The sequence below is a fragment of the Ictalurus furcatus genome, chromosome 25 (assembly GCF_023375685.1).
Source record: "Ictalurus furcatus strain D&B chromosome 25, Billie_1.0, whole genome shotgun sequence".
Lineage (NCBI taxonomy): Eukaryota > Metazoa > Chordata > Actinopteri > Siluriformes > Ictaluridae > Ictalurus > Ictalurus furcatus.
Window position 1 is genome coordinate 6,219,843 of NC_071279.1, and position 22,034 is coordinate 6,241,876.

The 22,034-nt window shown below is 41.0% G+C and overlaps 2 protein-coding genes across 3 annotated transcripts in view; one reads left to right on the forward strand and one right to left on the reverse strand.

The window, feature by feature from the left end:
* pak5 (p21 protein (Cdc42/Rac)-activated kinase 5) overlaps positions 1-12,088 on the forward strand; it is a 50,205-nt gene extending 38,117 nt beyond the window's left edge. For both annotated transcript variants that reach the window (XM_053614879.1, XM_053614880.1), the window contains 6 exons: positions 1,614-2,099; positions 2,982-3,115; positions 6,960-7,086; positions 9,803-9,928; positions 10,105-10,239; positions 10,409-12,088. In XM_053614879.1, coding sequence (XP_053470854.1) covers positions 1,614-2,099; positions 2,982-3,115; positions 6,960-7,086; positions 9,803-9,928; positions 10,105-10,239; positions 10,409-10,564 — 1,164 coding nt within the window. In that variant the 3' untranslated portion in view covers positions 10,565-12,088. The remainder of the gene's footprint in view (positions 1-1,613; positions 2,100-2,981; positions 3,116-6,959; positions 7,087-9,802; positions 9,929-10,104; positions 10,240-10,408) is intronic.
* An 885-nt stretch (positions 12,089-12,973) lies between these two features.
* Positions 12,974-20,043, reverse strand: lamp5 (lysosomal associated membrane protein family member 5). Its single transcript, XM_053614881.1, has 6 exons — positions 18,940-20,043; positions 18,047-18,225; positions 17,791-17,922; positions 17,364-17,481; positions 16,015-16,203; positions 12,974-13,596 (listed from the first exon to the last, which is right to left on the reverse strand). The coding sequence occupies exons 1-6, from the start codon at positions 18,995-18,997 to the stop codon at positions 13,421-13,423; spliced, it is 852 nt and encodes a 283-aa protein (XP_053470856.1). The 5' UTR covers positions 18,998-20,043; the 3' UTR covers positions 12,974-13,420.
* Between the last annotated feature and the right edge of the window lie 1,991 nt (positions 20,044-22,034).

A 22,034-nucleotide genomic window follows, 5' to 3' on the forward strand; every position in this document is an offset into this window, starting at 1 on the left:
TGTCGCAACTTAATCTACTTCGGAGCTGGGTTGCCATAGACACACAATTACTTTCAGGAGCGCGGTGTAGAAATCAATTAATGGAACACCAGTAGTCTCACAGATAACAGCAATTCATCTGAGACACTGGAGGAGAGGCTACACAAAGCTTAGGAGGCTTTATACACATACAACTGTGCTTTGCTTTGTGGATCTCTGTAATTGAATGTCTCTTACAGAAGACTAAGGTGCATATGTTTGTCCTATTATCATTATTTTATTAGTGTTGTTTGTTTCAGGTGATTTTTTAGGTGTTTTCAAATCTAGATAACTGACCAGTAGGTTACTTTTTATTCATGACCGACCATAACCCTGACCAGGATCAAGTAGTTACTAATGGAGCTATAAAGGGTTTATTATTAGCATTGTGAAAAGGATTCACTACATTTTATTCCATTATTTGTATTAAACCCTTTTAATCAGATGCTTAGGAAAAATTTGTTCTTCTCACTCAGCTTAGACATGTCAGGCAGTGCAGTGTTTTCCTGCTGTTGTGGACCACTGTTTAAACGTGAAGCGCTTGGGGAAACGCACTCTTACACACGCGCGCGCACAAATGCACACGCTGGGGGGCTCATTGTGACAGACTGACGTCGTGGCACAGTCGTTTTCTGCAGCCTTTGCATAAAAACGGCCCGTGCGATGTTCCACCACAGAATTCAATTTCACAGTCCAGTTGGGCTGTTGATTATACTGCCAAATTCAGATTAATGTGCGTTTAACGAACATGGGTGAGGAGAGCCCTGGCTGACAGCCAGCCGGGGAATGATTGCAGCACCATATGAGGGGGTCTCAGGGTTCCTCCATCCCTTGAGCGTATCAGCAGAACGTGATTGGCTAAATGGCCATAATTACACACCGTAGAGGGATTCTCGTCCGGCATCTTACAGGAGTCTCCCCGTCACGTCCTCCTAAATGTGTTCTGGAGTGGGGGTTAACACATTTAATGTAATTTAATTTCCTGCCCATCCTGACCCCACTGAGGCAAGGAAAGTCTCTTGTGGGATTTGTTATATCTGTGTATGTGTGTGTGTGTGTATCAATCATATTTGCTGTGGTGTAAGAGATATTAGAATCGCTATGCTCTTGCATAAAATCTGAAGTAGTGTTTATTCAGCCAGATTCACATGACGTTTTTGGGAACAAATTAAGATATTTTTAGTACATCTTTTTGAATAATGATTATGAGTAAATTCATATGAGATTACAGAGATTACAGGACATTTTTTTTTTTCAGTCAGGATTGCATTAATGAATCTAATTATTGAAATTCTAGGTGCATATTGGTAGGGGACAGAACAGGTACACTTCTGTATGTATTGAAGTTGTTGTTTTCACCTACTCTGTTCTTGTACCCTGTTTACAGTTGCTTGATATATTGCATTGACTCTGGTGTTGCATTCTTCCTTGAAAGCCTTAGCTACTTGATAAACGATGTGCTAAATATTTACAAAGAATTATCCTCGTCATATAGTCTAAATATGGTTGATTGATCTGTCAAGGAGGTTCTGTGTTTGCTGTATTCTGTTTGCTGTACTCTCAGAACTTGTGTTTTTCTGTGCCCTCGTGAACAGGGCGAGTATGACAGGAGGTCTCGGGATGGGAGCCCGCAGGTGCCAGGAGCCGAGACGTACCCTCGCGGCCCCTTCAAACTACCTCAGAGCCATGCCAAGATGGGCTACCCACCAAGCTTTCAGTACCCACCTCCTTTTCACTACAAGCCATCGCCCTATCACCACCCTCCATCTCAGCCCAGTCCTCCATACACCCCTCAGGGGGCTCACTCCCAGCCCTCCTCACCCTACATCCCTCCTGGATACTGGGGCTCAGCCTGTGAGCCTCCACCACCCTCACGTGTCTCTCATGAGCAGTTCCGTGCTGCGCTGCAGCTTGTAGTGAACCCAGGTGACCCACGTGAGTACCTGGACAACTTCCTAAAGATTGGCGAGGGCTCTACAGGCATCGTGTGCATCGCCACGGAGAAGCACAGCGGCAAGCAGGTGGCCGTCAAAAAGATGGACCTGAGAAAACAGCAGCGGCGCGAGCTGCTCTTTAATGAGGTGAGGGAGAATGGACAAAAATGGCTGACATCCTTAATTCATAGCTTTTCGATCATTTGGGAATCTGGACAGACTTGATTACCTGCTTGGTTGCCACCAAGCTGTTGGTTATTGTAATGAACATGACAGTTAATACCCCATATAAGACAAACTTTAGCGAAAATAATAATGAAAGGTGGGAAAAAAGAGCAAGCGCAAGCAACTGCAAAACATATTAATCTAGGGGTCTCTACACCAAGTATTAAATAAGACGATTCAATGTTAAGGTCATATCAGTGAAAATACTGATCAAATGCATAAACTATATACATTTGTAACCGTTAAAGTTGATCATTCATTCGTTCATCATTTAGATTTTCTGAGCATATAGTGCAAATTCAGAAATACGTAAATTCCTTCGTCCCCGATTTCTGTCTTCCTACGAAGTGGCACTAAGAGCTGTGATGGTTGGTGTGTGGTGTCGTTCATTTGTGAACAGCAAATGTTGTTTCTCATGATCTTTTTTTGTTGTTGTTTTTTTGCTAATCCTAATTATACCTCTCTTTCAACGATGACTGCGGTTAAAATTGTTCTTTGCATATGTATGAATTTTGGTTTTACTGTGCAAACTCTGCATTTCAGAGAACACGTATAACCCTGTTTACTTTCAGCGCTGTAGTTAGTTACTGCACAAAGTTACTGTAGCGTAATTATAGTCATATAACAATACAATATGAAACTTGTCTTGTTAATACTAATACATTGATGACTGTTTTGTAAGATGGGAAATATTATACTGGAAATCATAATTAGATCCATAGACAAAACTATTTTGATTCTAACAGTACATGCTGTTTGTACGGCTTTTTTTTATACATGGGCTTGTGTGTCTGTTTGCTGCAGGTGGTGATTATGAGGGACTACCACCATGAAAACGTGGTGGACATGTATAATAGCTACCTGGTTGGAGACGAGCTCTGGGTGGTGATGGAGTTCCTGGAAGGCGGGGCTTTAACAGATATCGTCACGCACACAAGGTAATGACGGACAACAGTTAGGCCATGGTGTAACAATGGAAACACGTTTGGTGAAATAGGTTGTAAGCCTTCAAACAGTATTTAACCTATAAAGTCACTGTTGCTAGGAAAGTCCATTGATACATTAAAAATCAGTGTATTTTGTGCAGTTTTCAGTTCAAGTACTTATCACAAAGGTTGTTTTTCTTCTTCTGTATACACTGCAGTCTCAGAGCCTGCTGCTGATTGGCTCAGAAATGATTTATCCCAGGCTGCACTGTTCATCTGTCAAATAATTTCATCTTCGGCACGCTTGACCAACAGTGCTTAGGTTTCTGAATTGCTCCAATTTCCTGACATTCTCCTATTATTATTTTTCATTTCATGGTTTTCCTCCTGTTGTCGTTTCACTGTGCTTATGTTTAAAATCAACCATCCCAAAAGGTGTCATCACATGTTCACCGGAAATGTATCGGCTTCAGTTTACACATGGGGAATCGTACCACAAGCCCGATTCCAAAAAAAAGTTGGGACGCTGTGTAAAATGTAAACAAAAACAGAATGCAAAGATTTGCAAATCTCATAAACCCATATGCTATTCACAGTAGAACATAGAAAACATATCAAATGTTTAAACTGAGGAAATGTACCATTTCAGGGAAAAAATAAGGTCATTTTGAATTTGATGGCTGCAATACGTCTCAAAAAAGTTGGGACAGGGCAGCAAAAAGGCTGGAAAAATAAGCGTTTAAACATTTGATATGTTTTCTATGTTCTACTGTGAATAACATATGGGTTTATGAGATAAGATAATACTTTATTTATCCCCAGATGGAGATATTAGGGATTTATTATGAAAATTTTGAGATTTGCAAGTCATTGCTTTCTGTTTTTATTTACATTTTGCACAGCGTCCCAGCTTTTTTGGACTTGGGGTTGTAGATCTTGTCCCAGATGATTACTTTCACATGTAACTGTTCCGGTTTAACTGGCATTAGATTATCATGAAAAATGTGCAGGTGTAATGAGAGTTTTATTATGTGCTTGCTTAACTGAAGTTGGATGGCACAGTGGTGCAGCGAGTTATTGTCTCACAGCTCCAGGGTTCAGTCCTGACCTGTGGTTACTGTCTGTGCGCATGTTCATCCGATGTCCACGTGTTTTTCCTCTGTTCTCCGGTTTCCTCCCGCCTCCCCACAACATGCTGGTAGGTGGATTGGCGTTGCTAAATTGTCCACTAGTCGTGAATACACTCAAGTGTAGCACTTAGTTTGTGAAAGTAAGGTGCACATTTTCACTCACAAAGTCTGCTTTTGCTGAGTTTGGGTTTTAAACAGCCTGTGTGTTTACGCCCACTTGGAGTGTATTCATAATTACAGTCATTGGCAGTGTACATCAGCCTCATGTGGCACGGTGTTGGGATCTAATTGCATGCTTTCAGGAGGGTGGGCGCCCTCGTCGGGCGTGAAGTCCTGAGATCACTAGCAGACTCTTCATTAGTCATAGAGGAGGTGTGAGCTCAGCTGCTTTCACTTTAAATTCTCTTTGTTTCGATGCATCATGTGCTGTTTGACTTGGTAATGGAAAGCTGTAGAGAAAAAGCCTGTTGTTTCTGCGAATGTAATGCTAATATGTACTCTTTCACATTCAGAGTGAGAGAGACTGTGTTAACAAAGCGCCTCCGGAGAAAGGGATATGAGCATTCAGAGTCGGTGAACAATACACTGGGATTAAATCTTTATTACAGTGAGTAGCATAAAGCACATCAAGTTTCTCTGCATTGGCAGTTCCATGGGACACATGCACTGGTTCTGTGCATATTTTTTTTTACTATTTCAGGGGAAGAAATGAGCTTTTTATACTTATGGTGGTTCTATTCATGGTTCACAGTGCTATTACATGACATTATGGGTTTATAGGAAAAAGTGGCATTTAAATGGAAATGGAAGCACATTTTACATCTGATGACTGTGACCACAGGGGACCACATCTGAGGACTGTGACCTCCTATCTGGAGCTGTGCTGCTCTTTCCAGCTGTTTTTAACTCAGTTTGCTTGAGCTGCCGAGATAGAGTGCAAACTGCCAAACTGCGTGACTGTGTAGGATGTTCAAACAGCACCCAGATACCAATTAAACCCAGGCTGAAATGAAGCTCGTGACAGCAGTAGATTTTGCACAGGTGGGCGATACATTGTAATATATTCCTGTGTGTCTGAGCCTGAGAACAGAGAACTGGAGGGATTTTCTTTTAAGCTTCTGCAGGGGCTGGGTTTTGTTTCTTATGCACATTTACGGAACTAACGATTAAAGTTTGTCCTTGACAATAGATTCGCCTACAGATACATCCAGCACGACCAATGACTACGCAGGAAATGTAATTACGCGCACAAACATCGCGTCTGTAGATCGTTAAACCCCTCATCTGCGAGGGGGAGCGGGTTTCTTCAAAGTGCGGGGGCGTCAACAAACAAATGGCACGACAAAGGGTTCCCCTCGAGTGCAGTTCGAAGGCTACGGGCAGGGAGAAGAAGTGAACAAGGGAGCCGCCCCGACAGCTGGCCCTCATGTTCATGCTCTTACAGCCGATGTGCTGCTCAATCAGACGTACTGCATCTGAACAACTGCTGCATGAGCAGGACTGCTATTGTCTTTTTGTCCTATTGTTCTGTTGCTGTACATGTGCTGTTAATGATAAGGTTTGAGAAACACTGCTTCCTGCAGGTGTGTGTGTGTGTGCGTGCGCGAATGCGTGTGAGTGAGCGCACGCGATTGTGTGTGCGTGTGTGCGCACGCAGGGCTGGGCAGTATTTCTGATACATGTATTTGAATTACTTGAAATACAAAGTGCCACTTTGTGTTTTTTTGGTTGTAAGAATAATTGGTGGGTAATTTGTATCAAATGCTTGTGTGTTCAATGTTTTTAAATGCGGTGTATTATGTTGAATGACACATTTTAGAGTGGCTCTAATGTTGACATCCTCTGTAGCATAAAAATTGTTATCAAAAGCTTTGGTTTGCGAACAGTTTATGAACAGCATAGTGGCTTTGCCCGGGCTGAGAAAGGAAATAAAGAGTAGCAAGATGTTAACTCATTTTTATGTCTGTTGCTGTATATTTAATATGTTAAAACAAACAAAAAAAGATATTCAAAGAATGGCAATGGCCTTTATTATACATCATAGTTTTTTACTAGGGAGTAGGGTGGATGCTAGTTATTGAGCTGAATGCTAGGAAGTTAGCTGGGTGCTAGCCACTGAGCAGAATGCTAGGGAGTTAGCTGGATGCTAGCCACTGAGCTGAATGCTAGGGAGTTAGCTGGATGCTAGCCACTGAGCTGAATACTAGGGAGTTAGCTGGATGTCCGTTACAAAATTCAGTTCTAGCTAGTGAGCTTGATGCAGTCTAGTGAAGAAATCTGCAATGATTTTGTAGTTGTTTTAACTGAGCTTTCAACAACACACAGTGATACTACAGTAAATATAGCAGAGACACAAACGAAGGACTTGCCCGTTTAGATTTAGTGCAGATCACCAGTGGGTTTGTTCCAGCAGTAGATAGTGTTAGCATTAGCTATCAGCCACCTGAACATTACCATTATTAAACTGAAGTGGCAGTACTTGTCATGTCGCCATACCAAATGCATTTCTGTATTTTCAAAATATTTCATTTGTGTACATTTTCTCAGTTGCCATACTTTTGTATTTATTTTGACACCATTATATTTGAGTATTTTTATTATGTATTTGCATATATACACCATATTTCATACACGGTAATTTTGAACTCTTATCAGGTCGTTTTTGCCTCCTGTGAAGATGATGTATTATCTGGAAACTCATGGTTTTTATTGTATTTTCCTGGCAGGATGAATGAGGAGCAGATTGCCACAGTGTGTCTGTCGGTGTTGAAAGCCCTCTCATATCTCCACACGCAGGGAGTCATCCACAGAGACATAAAGAGTGACTCCATCCTCCTCACTAGTGATGGCAGGGTGAGTTTATGTTTTTAGTAGCACCTCTCAGAGAGCAGCTTGATCTCACCAATGGCTGTACAGTGCCATAGTGCTACTACTACTATTACTACTTCTACTACTACTACTTCTATTACTACTACTTCTCCTCCTCCTCCTACTCCTACTACTACTTCTATTACTACTACTCCTACTACTACTACTACTACTACTACTAATACTACTACTCCTACTACTCCTACTACTCCTCCTACTACTACTACTACTACTACTACTACTTCTCCTCCTCCTCCTACTCCTACTATTACTTCTATTACTACTACTCCTACTACTACTACTCCTACTACTACTACTACTACTAATACTACTACTCCTACTACTCCTACTACTCCTCCTCCTACTACTACTACTACTGTTACTACTCCTCCTCCTCCTACTACTACTACTATTACTATTACTACTACTCCTACTACTACTCCTCCTACTACTACTACTACTACTTATATTACTACTCCTCCTCCTCCTCCTAATACTATTACTCCTACTACTACTACTCCTAATACTGCTGCTACTATTCCTACTACTACTTCTACTTCTCCTCCTCCTACTACTACTACTACTATTACTCCTACTACTACTACTCCTACTACTCCTACTACTATTCCTATTACTACTTCTACTCCTCTTCCATCTAATACTACTTCTACAACTACTACTATTACTCCTACTCCTCCTCCTCCTCCTCCTACTACTACTACTATTCCTACTTCTACTACTACTACTCTTACTCCTACTACTACTACTCCTACTCCTACTACTACTACTTCTACTACTTCTAGTATTCCTACTACTACTCCTTCTACTACTACTCCTACTCCTACTACTACTACTACTTCTACTACTTCTAGTATTCCTACTACTACTCCTTCTACTACTACTCCTACTCCTACTACTACTACTACTTCTACTACTTCTAGTATTCCTACTACTACTCCTTCTACTACTACTACTACTACTACTACGTCTACTACTTCTACTATTCCTACTACTACTATTACTACTATTAATAATAATAATAATAATATTAATGTTAATGGTGTTAATGATGGTTAATAATTATGTTGTTATTATTACAAATTATACAGAAACAAAAAACATGCATAACAATAACAATCAATGAATTGCAGGCTTAAAAGCACCATTAGTCCATGACAAAAAGAATTACGAGAAGTTTTCTTGTCATTTCAGAGAGGAAAACTCAGGTCTTTACATATATAATTTCTCTTATTAATATTACACTCCCTCAGGGCTCTGTGGGAAGATGATGGCATTATGGGAATGGTACCCTTTTGTAACAACATACTCTGTTTTGGGGTTCTAAATAGAACCTTTATGGTCCACCTCAGAGGCAGCAACCAATGTGTTTTTGTACAGGTTCTATAAGAGTGTAATATTACATGTTTTGAGAGAGACCCCAATGTCAAACAAGCAAAAATACAAGCTGATATTGGTCAGAGAGATTGTGTGTAGCATTTGTGGAAGACTGAGAGCTAGACGTTATTGTTTTTCCTTTTCAGTGCCTTCAAACCTTTCCTTTTAGAGACAGAGGAAAAGTAATCAAGACTAATTACCAACTAGTGTAATCATGAGTAATTAAATCCTGTCATCTAACTCCTAATTAGGTAAAAGGACATAAATTAATGAGTGAGTATGTGCTAATAAGCTGTGAATTGTGCCCTATATGTGACCCCATTGTATGAACGTGTTCTATAATTGTCCCTACATAAATTTGAACCTTTTAAATTTGCATGTAATTATTCAGTAGCTGTATCTGTATGAGTTTAGTGCTAAAAATATTTGTATCTACTATATCTGTATTTGGATTTACACTGGACGTGAGTGTGGCCATTTCTGGTTTAGATATGTGTACAGTGGTATGTGAAACCTACAAAACACTGGGGAAATAATATACCAGGACTTCTGGGAATAAGAAGTCATTTTCTCATTCAAAAAACCTGTACTGTTCCTCAGCTATGTCACTGTGGAACCTTCTGGAAAACTTTCCATCTAATGCGACTAGAGAACTCTCTTTCATAACAACATCTTTCCCAAATCAAAAAACTGTTTTTTTAAAAAAAATTATTTATTTTATTGTTGACAGCAGTAGACACCTAATAATATTTTATTTTAGTGAAATGTTTTTGGGTTTGTTATATTCTAGAAAGATCAGCTGCTGAGTCCAAATGGGTGCTGCATTTCATTATAATGCCTGAATTAATAACAATTAATAACAAGATTTTCTTTTAATAACAATGGAGAACATAAAAAAGCATAATGAACATACAAGGTAACATTTTATAATGAAATAAATGATTAGTTTGTGAAGACTCCAGCAGAAATATGTGGACTGCGTGAGTAATATGGAGCGGCAGCTCTATAAACAAAAGTATATTTCTTAAATGCATGTTGTCTGTCTCGCAAGCTTTATACTCACACCCTTTGCGAGTATGAAGTATGAAAGTAAACATTTCCCACTCGTGATTTTTTTTTGTTGCATTCTGTGCTATTCCAGTCCTGATACTCTGTAAACCTTTCTGGCAAGCTTTCCAAAAAAGCAAAAATGAATACTGCGCCTAGGATTCGTATCTGTATCTGTATTCTGTTATATCCCTAATACAGTTATTATTACGCACCCGTTTTTATAGTTAAAGCTGTTTCCTCTTTACCACTTTTTTAGATAAAGCTCTCTGACTTTGGCTTTTGTGCTCAAGTCTCAAAAGATGTGCCTAAGCGAAAGTCCTTGGTTGGCACACCATACTGGATGGCACCCGAGGTCATCTCCAGGCTGCCATATGGCACTGAGGTAATTAGTGATGAAAGATTTCACAGTCTGTTTCTCATACGTCTGTGCTACAGTTCTACTTAAACTTAATGTACATACATACTGCATAAAGCCTTATAATAGCTTATTGTAGTAGAATGAAATTACATATCCCAAACAAAAAAGTCAGCAAACTAATATTTGTTTTGGTGTTCTAGGTTGATATTTGGTCTCTAGGGATCATGGTGATTGAGATGGTGGACGGGGAACCACCCTACTTCAATGAGCCTCCACTGCAGGCCATGAGGAGAATCCGAGACAACCTTCCCCCTCGGCTAAAAGAATCACACAAGGTGAGCACATAACAGCGTTAATGCTGAGTCGAGTCCCAGGGAAGAATATACTGCAGGCGTGTTATCAGGACATGCAGACTAAACATTGGAGAGAAGTGACTTTTAAGGGATTTTCTCCTGAATTCCATACGTTTTTATTTACTTATTTTTTTGGTACCTGCTTCCTCAGGTATCGTCCGTGCTCAGAGCCTTTTTGGACCTGATGCTGGTGAGGGAACCTTCACAGCGGGCCACAGCACAGGAGCTCCTGCAGCATCCATTCCTCAAGCTCTCAGGCCCTCCCTCGTGCATCGTTCCTCTGATGAGGCACTACCGCCATCGCTGACCAACACATGCAGTACACTACTACTTATCCAGTCATATGTAACCAGTGGAAAATCCACACTGACACTTGTAACCGTACGTAGTTTAGATAACACGAACAAGAAAGCTAACTATTAATACAAAGTAAATGGACACCACACTAAAGTGAATATCATGGCCATTAGTAGTGCCGCTGGCTTCAGTGGTGGGTGTCTGGATCTTTATTAGACAGCTAGTGACCAGTCTGTGGGAGTGATGTGTGTGCTCTGTGTCCTGACTCCCTGTTGAGAGTTGTACTGTAGTAGCTGCAGTCTTGAGTTCAGACAGGGGGAAGCAGCAGTGAACCTGATAAGCTGAGCGATTGATGAACAACAGGCGATCAACGGCCTCTATCCCTGAATGCAAAATCACTAATGATGGGTTTTTTCAGGAGATAAGACGGGCTATAAGCCAGATTTGAATGTCTGTAAGGGACATAGTGTGTTACACGACTGAGGAATCTCCTTTTTCACGCCTCTTCACACTAACAATGAAAGTGTATTTTAGTGGACTTGTAAGATTTTCTCTGTACAGTTTTGATAATCTTCAGTATTTTGTGGTGATGTAACCATTGTGAAATGGGCAGTATTGAATAGAATTAAAGAGTTTCTGCAAAAGATCTTTCCTACTGTTTATAATCCATTTTTGACTAAGAACTGTAGATATCCACACTAAACACACACCCTTACCTGTCAAAGAAACTGAATATATTTATTTACCCTACATTTATAGACAGAACTTCCAGTGAGTGTGGAGAGAGGTATTGCCAGAATTTTGTATGCTGTTTTAAAGTATTATTTATTTTTGAACTGAAACTTTATTTTTCAGTAGTGTGGCCTTAGTTGTTTTTTTTTGTTGTTTTTTTTTTTTTTTCTGGTGTTTTGTTCTCATTTTGAATACGTATAAAGAGCGATGTTGGCTATATCATGCAAGCAGGCTGTTTCAGACAAGCAATAATCACCACAGTTACATCTTCACTGATCGTGCAACTCTTTCTCACTTGAGAAACAACACATTATTAAGATCTTTCTTTTTTTTTTTTTTTTAAAGCATTGACACAATGCTACTACCTTTAAGAATTTATGCTCATCCAAGAAGAGCCTCTTAAAATCCTAGCAATACTTACATGCTTGAGATATTTTCATTTCAGTACTGTAAGTGGCACACGGTGTCTGTGACTCAGCCTGCAATCCTGTTTCTATTCCCATTACTCACTGTGATCTGTAAATATGAACAGTGTGTCTGCTTCTGGCAAAGCCTGATGAATGGTCAGACTTGAATGAGTATATCTAACTGTTGTGTCGCTTTGTACAGTGATCTTGCATGTGTGTTATCAGTAAAGCTGGTTTCAATAAAAAAAAAATTAAAAAAAAAGGAAAACAGAAATATCTGCAGCATTATTTTAAACGGCGTGTTTATTTTACATCAGGTCTAGCATATCAAACTTATGCGCGGTGAGCCAAAAACAGACGTAATTAAAATATGCTTTTAATAGCCGTAAATGAATTCGAACGCGACCTTTAGAGAGTGTAAATTCGATTCAATTTTACGTGTATGGTTCTTTCAACTATAGTCACAAAATGCAGATGTAGATTTAGATCCTTGATGAGCAAGCCAGAGGCGACAGTAGCAAAGGAAAAGTCCATGAAAGGATATGAGGAAGAAACCTTAAGAGGAACGAGACTCAAAAGGGAACCCGTCCTCTTCTAGTGGGATTATAGCTCATTACTGTATACAGTAGAAGAGTAAAATCATATCCTACTCATGTTGAAAGGATGTTCAGTATGAGCATATTGTGAATAGGAGTCCTGGGATGAACACAAAGTCTTTATGATAAATGAAAGGATACACACACTAACCTTAGATTTAATCCCTTATTTGCTTCACAGTAGTTAACATGTAGGAAACTACTGAAAGGAATGAATTATAAATAGTGATTATTTTATTAACAGTACACACTGCAATTCCTGTTTGATTTTTTTTAAAAGTGGACAATGAAGCTAGTAGTAATACATGTGGTGTAGTTAAGATGAACGATATTGTGCTATAGTTCATGAGGCAATCACGTGCGTGATCATCCATCTCTTTTCATTAACTTTCTTCCTATGGCGTTTCCAATACAAGCTGGAAACTAAAGAATCAGATCAATACTCCATCTCTGCTAGCCTCAAAATCAAGCACAGGTCACTCCTTTCGTTCCACGCTACTTTTGTTGGTCATATTGGATATATTTAATATTGTCACTTGAGTCATTTTGCGTATTATTTTAAATGTTTAGTTTCTGTTCCTGACACCTTTTTTAAACTTACGAAGAAATATGAATGGTAGTAAAATAGAGGGTGTGTAAAAGTGCGTGCAACTCCAAAAGCACAAAATCAAAACGAGAACTGGACACACACAAAATAGTTTATTGTTGAATAGAATTTTGCACACAAATCTTGCATGATTCAAGTGTTTATACTATAATTCATATATCATATCATCTTAAAAGACCTTGCTCGTGTATTTGCTGTCAGTGTAACAGGACAGAAATACCTTCAGTTCAGTTCTGCACACTATTCACACTGAGTGATACACCATGGCACAACATGAAAGATTTTAACAATGTGTCAATATATCTCTTTTTTTTTAGATGACATTATCATCAACATATCAGCAAAATCATAAATTTAAAAAAAAAAAAAAAACAATCTCAAATGCGAGGGATCAGACTATTAGGCGGCGGACATTAATGATGGAAAAAACTCATCACGTTTTCCCAGAAGCGTTGAGTAAAATGTTTGCAGATCTCGTCTGTTCCCCCTAATGGCAGGCCTTGGTCACGGTGCATAGAGAGTCTCTACATGTGCTTGTAGAGGGAGCGGTCACGGGGCAGCTGGGGTTGATGAGCCGACAGTTTGAGGTGGAAGTGGTAGATAGTGACGGTGATGACGATGATGAGGCCCAGGATGAGCCCCAGCACCAGAGGCAGAGCTTCCTCTAGCTGCTCACGCTGGTCTGTGATACACTTATATGCTGCCAAAAGAGAATGTTACCACTCGTAATGGCATTGAATAAGCACATTAGTACATTATATATATATATATATATATATATATATATATATATATATATATATATATATATATATATATATAGTGTGTGTGTGTGTGTGTGTGTGTAAATGCATAATGCATCACTTTATAGTGTATTATAGGCTGAGACAAGCCTACTATTAATTGCTACGATCACTTGGAGCATATCTTTAGGAAAATAGTTTTCTTATCTCAGTCGTAAACTCTGGAATAATATTTGCGGGAAAGAGAGGAATACCAAATCCATAAATGTTTTCAAAGCAGGATTTGAATCAGTACTTGTTTAGCTTGACCTATTCATAACATTTGTGTCTTTTGTCTCATACTTGTAAGATTTGTAATGATTTTAATTTATTCATCATAACGTCATGAATTCATTATAGGACTGATTATCATACTCCATTATACTGATGGTAGATCGTTGTTTTGTATACTTTGTTTGATCTTTTAATCGAGGTATGTCCAGTGTTCAACCCGGTGTGGGTGCAGGATTTCACTCCAATCAAGCAGGAGCCACACCTGATTCCACCTGTTTAATCAGCTGATCTTGGTTTTCATAAGACTCGGGTGTGGCTTCTGCTCGGTTGGAATGAAAACCTGCACCCACACCACAAAGGCCCTCTCCGAATAAGATTGGACACTCCTGTTTTAGTCACTTTTAATAACTGATTAAAGATTGGAGAATTTAGACACTGCGTAGTAATGTCATAATACCCCCTTGTGTAAAAAGCCTTTGCTCTCCTTAGTTCTCACTCCTGCTGTATCATTCTGATGTCCAACATTTACACCTATTCCATTAGAAACATCTTCACCCTCCAGTGGAGCTTAGAAAACCATTTTCAAATACCACCTCTCTTGCCATTTGAGGTGAAGTCCAGAATATTCCCCTCTGTTAGACCCTTCTGTGATCTCTGCAGTAAGTGGATTACCTTTACAACAGCTCTGCTGGTGCATACAGAGGATTACCGCACTGCACAAGTCATCCTGTAAGCAATTAGGGGCCTAATCTGAAACGGCTCATTGACCTCTGAATGAATAATGCGTCTGTGTAAGATGTGTTACTCTCTCTCTCTCTCTCTCTCTCTCTCTCTCTCTCTCTCACACACACACACACACACACACACACACACAGAAGTACCAGGAGAGAAGACATCAGCTAGCTCTGCCATAACGCAGCTCTGTTCTCACATCCACATTGTGCATGATCAGCACAAAGTGGCTCGGTACACCAGGGTGGGTTTTTTTTACTGGGCTTGTAAATCACACGAGTGTAAAAGCGACAAAGCTGACGGCCTCATTAACCGGAGAAGATGGGAATGACAATAAATTTCCAATGACCTCACGCTACAGTCCTGCTCTTCACACTCGGCTAATCTGCTCTCGCTATTACACTGCAAGGTGAGGGAGGTTTTCTACCACAACTCCTTAGTTTCCCAAGAGACACTGGGCATGCTGACATTTTCAGAAATTTTATTCAACTGTTAGTCCTTAGAGCTTTTAGTAACAGCTTTTTTTTTTTTTTCTGGATGTCCTCCCTGCAAATGTACAGAATAGATTATGTTATTGCCACTTTGATTTATTAAGCTACATATGGGATCAGTTTTGAAGAATAAGTTAGTGATATAATGTACAGTTTATTAGAATTCATGACATGTTGAGGGGAACACTGGCCCAATATAAATTATACACTCATGTCATATACTTGCATGTATTGTTTTTGGCAACTCAAGTAAAAAATTAGATGTCTTTTACATTTCAAAGATGATCGTATATTATATGATATTATATTATATTATATTACATTATCCATACATTTTCTGTACTGCTTACCCTACACAGGATCAAGCGAGAGCCTGGAGCCTATCCCGGGGACTCAGGGCACGAGGCGGGGAATGCCCTGGTTAGGGTGCCAACCCATCGCAAGGCACAAGCGTGCTCACACTCACACACACTCACACACACTATGGACAATTTGGAAATGCCAATCACCCAACCCTGGAGGTGGGAGGCAAATGTGCTAACCATTAAGCCACTATGCCCCCCATATTCTATTATATTACATTGTATTCTATTCTATTCTATTCTATTATTTTATATTATATTATTCTACTTTTCCTACTTAGTTTTCTTATAGGCTAAAATAAAGGAATTTACTTGACATAGTAAGGGGAAAACAGTTCTAAGTGATGAATTATTACCCTGAATAATAGTCTGCAATATTGATATAACTTCTATAATAAATATAAAAAACACTAAAAGGACACAATAAGAGCACAGATTTCTATGTTGTGGTAAGAATCTCCTCATATGCATACCTAGAAATCCTGTGTGTGTGTGTGTGTGTGTGTGTATTTCTTACGTTCACTGAACACAAAGTCGCTTTTGATGTCAAAAGGTTGGAGCTGGATGTCAGACATGGAGACTGTGATGCCCTTCTGGTGGTCACTGGAGATGAGGGTGAGGGTCTGCTGAGCTGCGCATAAGTACGAGCGGCCTGCTGGCGTCACCAGGGCTGAGAGATGATGGGTGCTGGCAGTGTGTTTCCCCGCTGCACAGGTAGACACGCACATTATCTTTGTGGTATGTATTTCTAAGCTACATTCTTTGTAGAAAACAAAAAAAAACTGTATCGGGACTAGACAAATGTCACACAATATCAAAATTGACACGTAATCCTGTCATCATGTGAACATCTGGTTCCCACAAAGAGATAATTAGATTAATATACAGTATGCTCTCCTTAAAATGTGTGGGTGAGTATCCAAATGAAGTTCTAATCTACTTCTATGCACCAGTAATTTGAATACTTTGTATATTATAGAGAGTAATTACCTCAGTGCTGACATATTCATTACTACATAAGACTATATACAATTATTCTACAGTATATAAGGCTATATACAAGTGTTATACAGGTATTTATGTACACTTATGCTCTATACATACAATCTATTAATGTTAAACATCAACCAGAAAATAGATACATAAAAAGAAAACATTATGAGAGGAGACACCAAGCTGAAATCAGTTCTTTTTACTCTCTCATAACCCTGCATACAAATAAAACAAAGAGGAAAGAAGAAAAAACAAACAAAAGCAAATTTTAAAAAAGCTTTTTTTTTTATTTTATTTATTTTTTTTCCTAATATGTTTTGCTGACTTGACGGAACACACTGAATCCTTTTAATGAAGGGTGTGATTCTCCATGTGAGAAAAAGAGTCGAGAATTAACGACACATCACGCACAGATGCAGAGAAATTGCGCAGTGCACCGCAGTGAGAACCTCCTCATCTTAACTGAGTGGCTCATTGTTTTTGTTTTTTTTTTTTTTTTTTTAAATAACACTGAAAAAATCGAAAATGCTCAAATTGACCGAGTTTTGTTCAATTTAATATGAGATATCAGTTGACCAGAAATGCATTCACCGACCAAAAGACATTTGGAAATTGCTCACAGCAAAGTTGCGTATGATGTCGCATAATGCGCACAAAAGATTTGTGGATCAAGAGAGGGTAGGAAAATAAAGAATGGCCTAATAATAATAATAATAATAATAATAATAATAATAATAATAATAATTTTCGGAACATTATTATTGTTGTTGTTGTTTATTATTATTATTATTATTATTATTATTATTATTATTATTATTATTATTATGAACACTTAAAACAGAGATTGACACAGTGGGGAAAAGGTGCTCTCACGGTTGTACGCGTTGATGAAGTGTGTTGTCTCAGAGGTGTCATAAACCAGCTGAACCTTGCTTATCTTCCACACTTCACTCTCTTTCGTTTTCCCATCTCTCCTCACGGTGCGTTTCTCCTAAACACACACACACACGCACACCAACACACACTATTGTTACGCCAACACTTAAGGCAACCCTAGAGTAACTTTATTATTAGCTTATCATAGTACAAATCAAAGCATAAAAACATGCCCATAGATACACACGTGTATGCGCACACGCACGCGCGCACTGTGGGCGCAACTCTCAGGGCGCAGATCCAAATGATTTTGTAATCTACACCCCCTGTGCCCTGTAATCCACCCCCCCTCCCCCCTCCCCCCAATAATGCTAATGAAATTGCCTAATTTCTGACCCTGAGCAGGGAGGTCGGATTTGCGCACCTTGCTGAAGTACAGGCGGAACGTGTAGGCGTTATTGCTCCAGGAGACGTGCAGCTCTGCCTCGCTGCTTCCGCACGTGCCTGAGATCTGCGCACCGCGGGGGAGAGAGAGAGACGCCTGCTCCGTGATCAACTGCGGACCAACCACACCATCGTCAAAGAACCATCTCACACCATGTGCTTCTCAAAACTCGAATTATTATTACACGAATCTATTCAAACGAGAGAAATCATGTTTCATAAATGAGAAAACTTACGTCGATTCCGTTAAGCGCGAGGACATCGAAGGGGATCAGGAATTTCACCGCGAACTCTGCCATCAAACAAGTCGTGCCGTTTTCACGCACCACGAAAATGTCTTTGTCCGGGTTTGGAGACAGACCGGACAGATTCTCCACTTCCTGCTCGGCCGTAACCGAGACCCCCGACAGCGCGCCTGTTCAGCGAGCATGTTCATTTTACTGAGCTCTGAACAACACACCAGCTGATTAAATCCTCTTGCAGCAAGCACTTTCTTTATTTTTCTTTTTAAAAATCACAAAGTACACTCTGAAAATAAGCATTAAACTGAGAATGTGGATCTACAAATGCTCATCAGTGGAGTAAAGCCATCAAGGGTACCTTTAGTTGGAGGGACATAATTGCATAAGGAACATCGTTAAAGCACATTGGACTCCAAGGACCACATTTGTACCTCTGAGAGGACATTTACATTTTACCTTATGGGGAAACCGTAGCTGTACTTTTTCTGACACTGAAGTACTCTAAAGGAACTCGGGCTACTTACAATATCGTATATTTCCGTATTAAATAGTATAACGTGTTAAATTAGAGTACTATACATATGCTAATATGCAATCTTAAGAATAAAGATCGATTAGACATAATAGCATTATTATTGCTCAGAGCTTAACCACAATAATGAACACCACATTGAGCACAAAAGCTGTGGTAAATCACTGTGGTACGCATTTTTACCTTTAGTTAGAGGAACATCATTAGGGTATGTTATAGGAAAAAAAAAGCTCACGATTGCACCTTTAAGATCATATTTATATTGTACCTTGCACGCGCGCGCACGCACGCACACACACAAGGTTGTAGGGAAGTGTGCGGTTTGGGACGCAGCTGCAGTTTAAGCGCTACTTACAGAGGAGACAGAGGAAAACCCCGGCGCTGTCCACGGTGCTGAACCTCCGCCACTCCATGCTGGCGCGCGCGCAGCCTCTGAGATAGACAAAACTGAAGATTTGGGTGGGAAAATGCACCACGGACACGCTGCACGACTTTCCGGAGTAACACTCAGATCATTGCGGATGCAGCAAAATCCGGGTGTCTCCTGAGTGAGGTAGCATCCGGTCACTGCGCACACCAACTTGCTTAATAGGGAGTACTCTAAACGCACCGCACTATAGATGAAGATATTAAAAACGAGGAAAAAGTGCTGCAGATATAGGCTATACTACACATATACCCACAGCGGAGATTTGATGAAGTTCCTGTAAGTTGGCCAGGTGAGGACGCACCACTACTCCCGCAATGCTGTTATTTCAATATCTGGGTTCTCAGCTGGAGGAAATCGGTGCACCTCTTCCTTTACTCTCCCCTCCCTCCTCACTCTATCTAGGAGGCAACACTGCAGCTGCTGTCCTGCGCCTGTGTGTGTGTGTGTGTGTGTATGTGAGAGAGAGAGAGAGAGAGAGTGTGCGTGTGTGTATGTGTGTGTGTGTGTGTGTGTTCAGGCTCTACGCAGGGTTGTGAATATGGGATAAATAAGGGTTGTCCTCAGCTGTACGAGGACAAAGCTGACAAATGCTGTCCATACAGTCATGCACACATGCACATCCCAGTGGGCTCCTTGATTTCTCTACTGGGATCAAACCGAGAGTGGACTGAAAGACTAGTTTCACTGCAGCATAAAAGAATAATGAGCAATTTGAGTAGCGCGCAAAACTGGCCGAACGTGCGCAATAAAGCGTTACGAACATGACATTCGTGATCGCATTTTATTCATTTACTAATCACTTGACAAGTCATACATGATAGGATTGAAATAAAACACTGCTAGGTTATAGAAGTTATAGCATTTTTCAGTCTGCACTAGGCCTATAGACGATACAAATAGTGTTAAAGAGAGCCGTTTCTAATGCGCCTCGTCAATCATAAAGCATACAAAAAATCCATGTACGCGTCGGCGTGACCACAACGCAGATCCTCGGCTTTAGCAAATGATTCGCCCTCGGCTGCGTCACGTGACCATTTGCAAACGCAGCAGCGCGGTCAAAAGTTGGATTTAAGCTGGAAGTCAAATTCACACTTCACTGCGCTGATGCTGTCTATACTCGGCTTGCTTCCTACTTGCGGGTGGTTGGTGCTCAGGGGGAAGGTCTCGGACCTCGGCATGCCCCTTGCAACAGTTTCACAGCCTCCTCCGTTCCCACCGCCGCCTTCTCTCACTTCCTTTCCGACCTTTTTTAACTCAGGCAAAGTGAAGCGCCTCAGCAACCTGTTGCCAAGGACGGAAAACGCAGTGGCGGAAAAGTCCGCGGTCTCGACATGCGGGGGCGAAGTGATGCCTTTAGGAGCAGGTTTGCTTTTGCGCGCAGGTTTCAGCAGTGCTCGCTCAGGCGGTGTTGGTCCGAGGGCGCTGGTGGGCAAACTGCACCGCTTCCGGTAATAACTGTCATCAAACCTCATCGCCGTGACGTCCTCTTTGTCCGAGTCAGATCTGCTGGCTTTCCTAATCGGCGTGAGCAAGATACCGAGCGGACCGGACAGAGCACCGGTCATGTGCGCGTGTATTTGAGGCGTCCTGCGTGAAGCCGGGCTGTGAGGCTCTGCCCCTCTGGATAATAGTGGGAGATGGCTGTTCAGGCAGCTTTCCGCTACTTGCTTTAAAGTTTGCGAAACACGGGATCGCTGAGGCGGTTTCGGGGTGAGCACACCTGAGAAAGCGCAGCCTTGAGGAGATGATGGCCATCTATCCTTCTCAGATTCACTTTCTCTCTCTAACTCCTCGATAGAGTCCATGGACATCATTCTGCTCCATAAATTAGGGTATTTCCTCCGGCTCCGGTGCGTGTCTGAAACTTCAGATGGTTTCTCCTGTTCGGTGTTTGTGTCCTCGACTTCGTTGGCGCGCAAAAGTGCGAATCTTTCCTCGAAAGCGTCTTGATCGTGCGCTTTTTTGGAGCTGCACATTAACGCGGATATACACTCGGTGTGGCCCAGGTACTTTGCTACCTCCACTGCTGAGTTACCTACTTTGTTTTGGCGGTCGATTTGGAGCCCGAGCCGTTTGAAAGCCCTCACCAGGAACTCCACGACCAGCGAATGGCCAGCAACGGCAGCGTACATGAGCGCGGTGTTTCCCCATGCGTCCACCATCTCGGGATCGGCGTTATTCTTCACCAACATCTTCACGGCGTCCAGGTAGCCTTTCTCACACGCGTAACTAAGCGCTGTGCGCCCATACTCGTCCTGCTGGTTCACGTTAGCGCCTCTCTGCAGGAGCAGGTTCATGAAATTGGCCCTGGCGCGCGAGTCCGGCAAAAACACGGACGAGATGAGCGGCGTGAGCTCGCCGTCGCTCTTCGAGTCCACGATCTTGCCGTCCAGTGCGTCCAGGATGAACCTGGCCAGGTGCATTTTGTCCTTCGAGATGGCATCCAGAAGGATCTTGGTGTCGGTTTTTGAGTCCGACTTCTCGGAGAGCTTCAGCATGGCGCTTTGTTCTGAATGGAGGAGCCGAAACCAAGCAGCAGGTCAGAGGAAAGAAAGTTCTCACCTCCAGACCGCGGCATCTTCACGCGCCTCTATATAACCGCGGCGCTGCGCCGTTGCCACGGCGACCCCAACGCCATCTGCGGACTTTGTAGTTTCCAAACGCGGGCATTAATGCGGTAATTAGCAAAAGGGCTTCAGAGAGAGCCTGAATACATTTGCCATCTGAATATGCTTATGGACTGTAAGACATTCGAAAGCCATGGAAACGTGAAAAATAATATCAAATGAAAAATAGATTAGGGGATTTAACATATTCAGCTCATGCATAATACAGCATCATTTCAATTCCTAATTAAGCAACGCAATACATTAACTTTCATACTATACAGGTCAGCTTGAGAACTGCGTTTCGTTTTAACGTCCTGATTGCCTCTACTGAATAAGTTCAGTCACAACCTGGGTTTCATTTAACACCTGTATAGTTTATTGGTACACATACTATAAAACAGTATTAAAGTA

Bases quoted from the DNA above. Each gene is read 5' to 3' on its own strand.
- lamp5 (XM_053614881.1), bottom strand. From the start codon at position 18,997: ATGGAGTGGCGGAGGTTCAGCACCGTGGACAGCGCCGGGGTTTTCCTC. The intron at 17,482-17,790 runs GTGCGCAAATCC...GTGTGTGTTTAG, and splicing joins TCCGCCTGTACTTCAGCAAG to GAGAAACGCACCGTGAGGAG. The intron at 16,204-17,363 runs GTGAGAGCACCT...CTACCTGTGCAG, and splicing joins CTTCATCAACGCGTACAACC to CGGGGAAACACACTGCCAGC.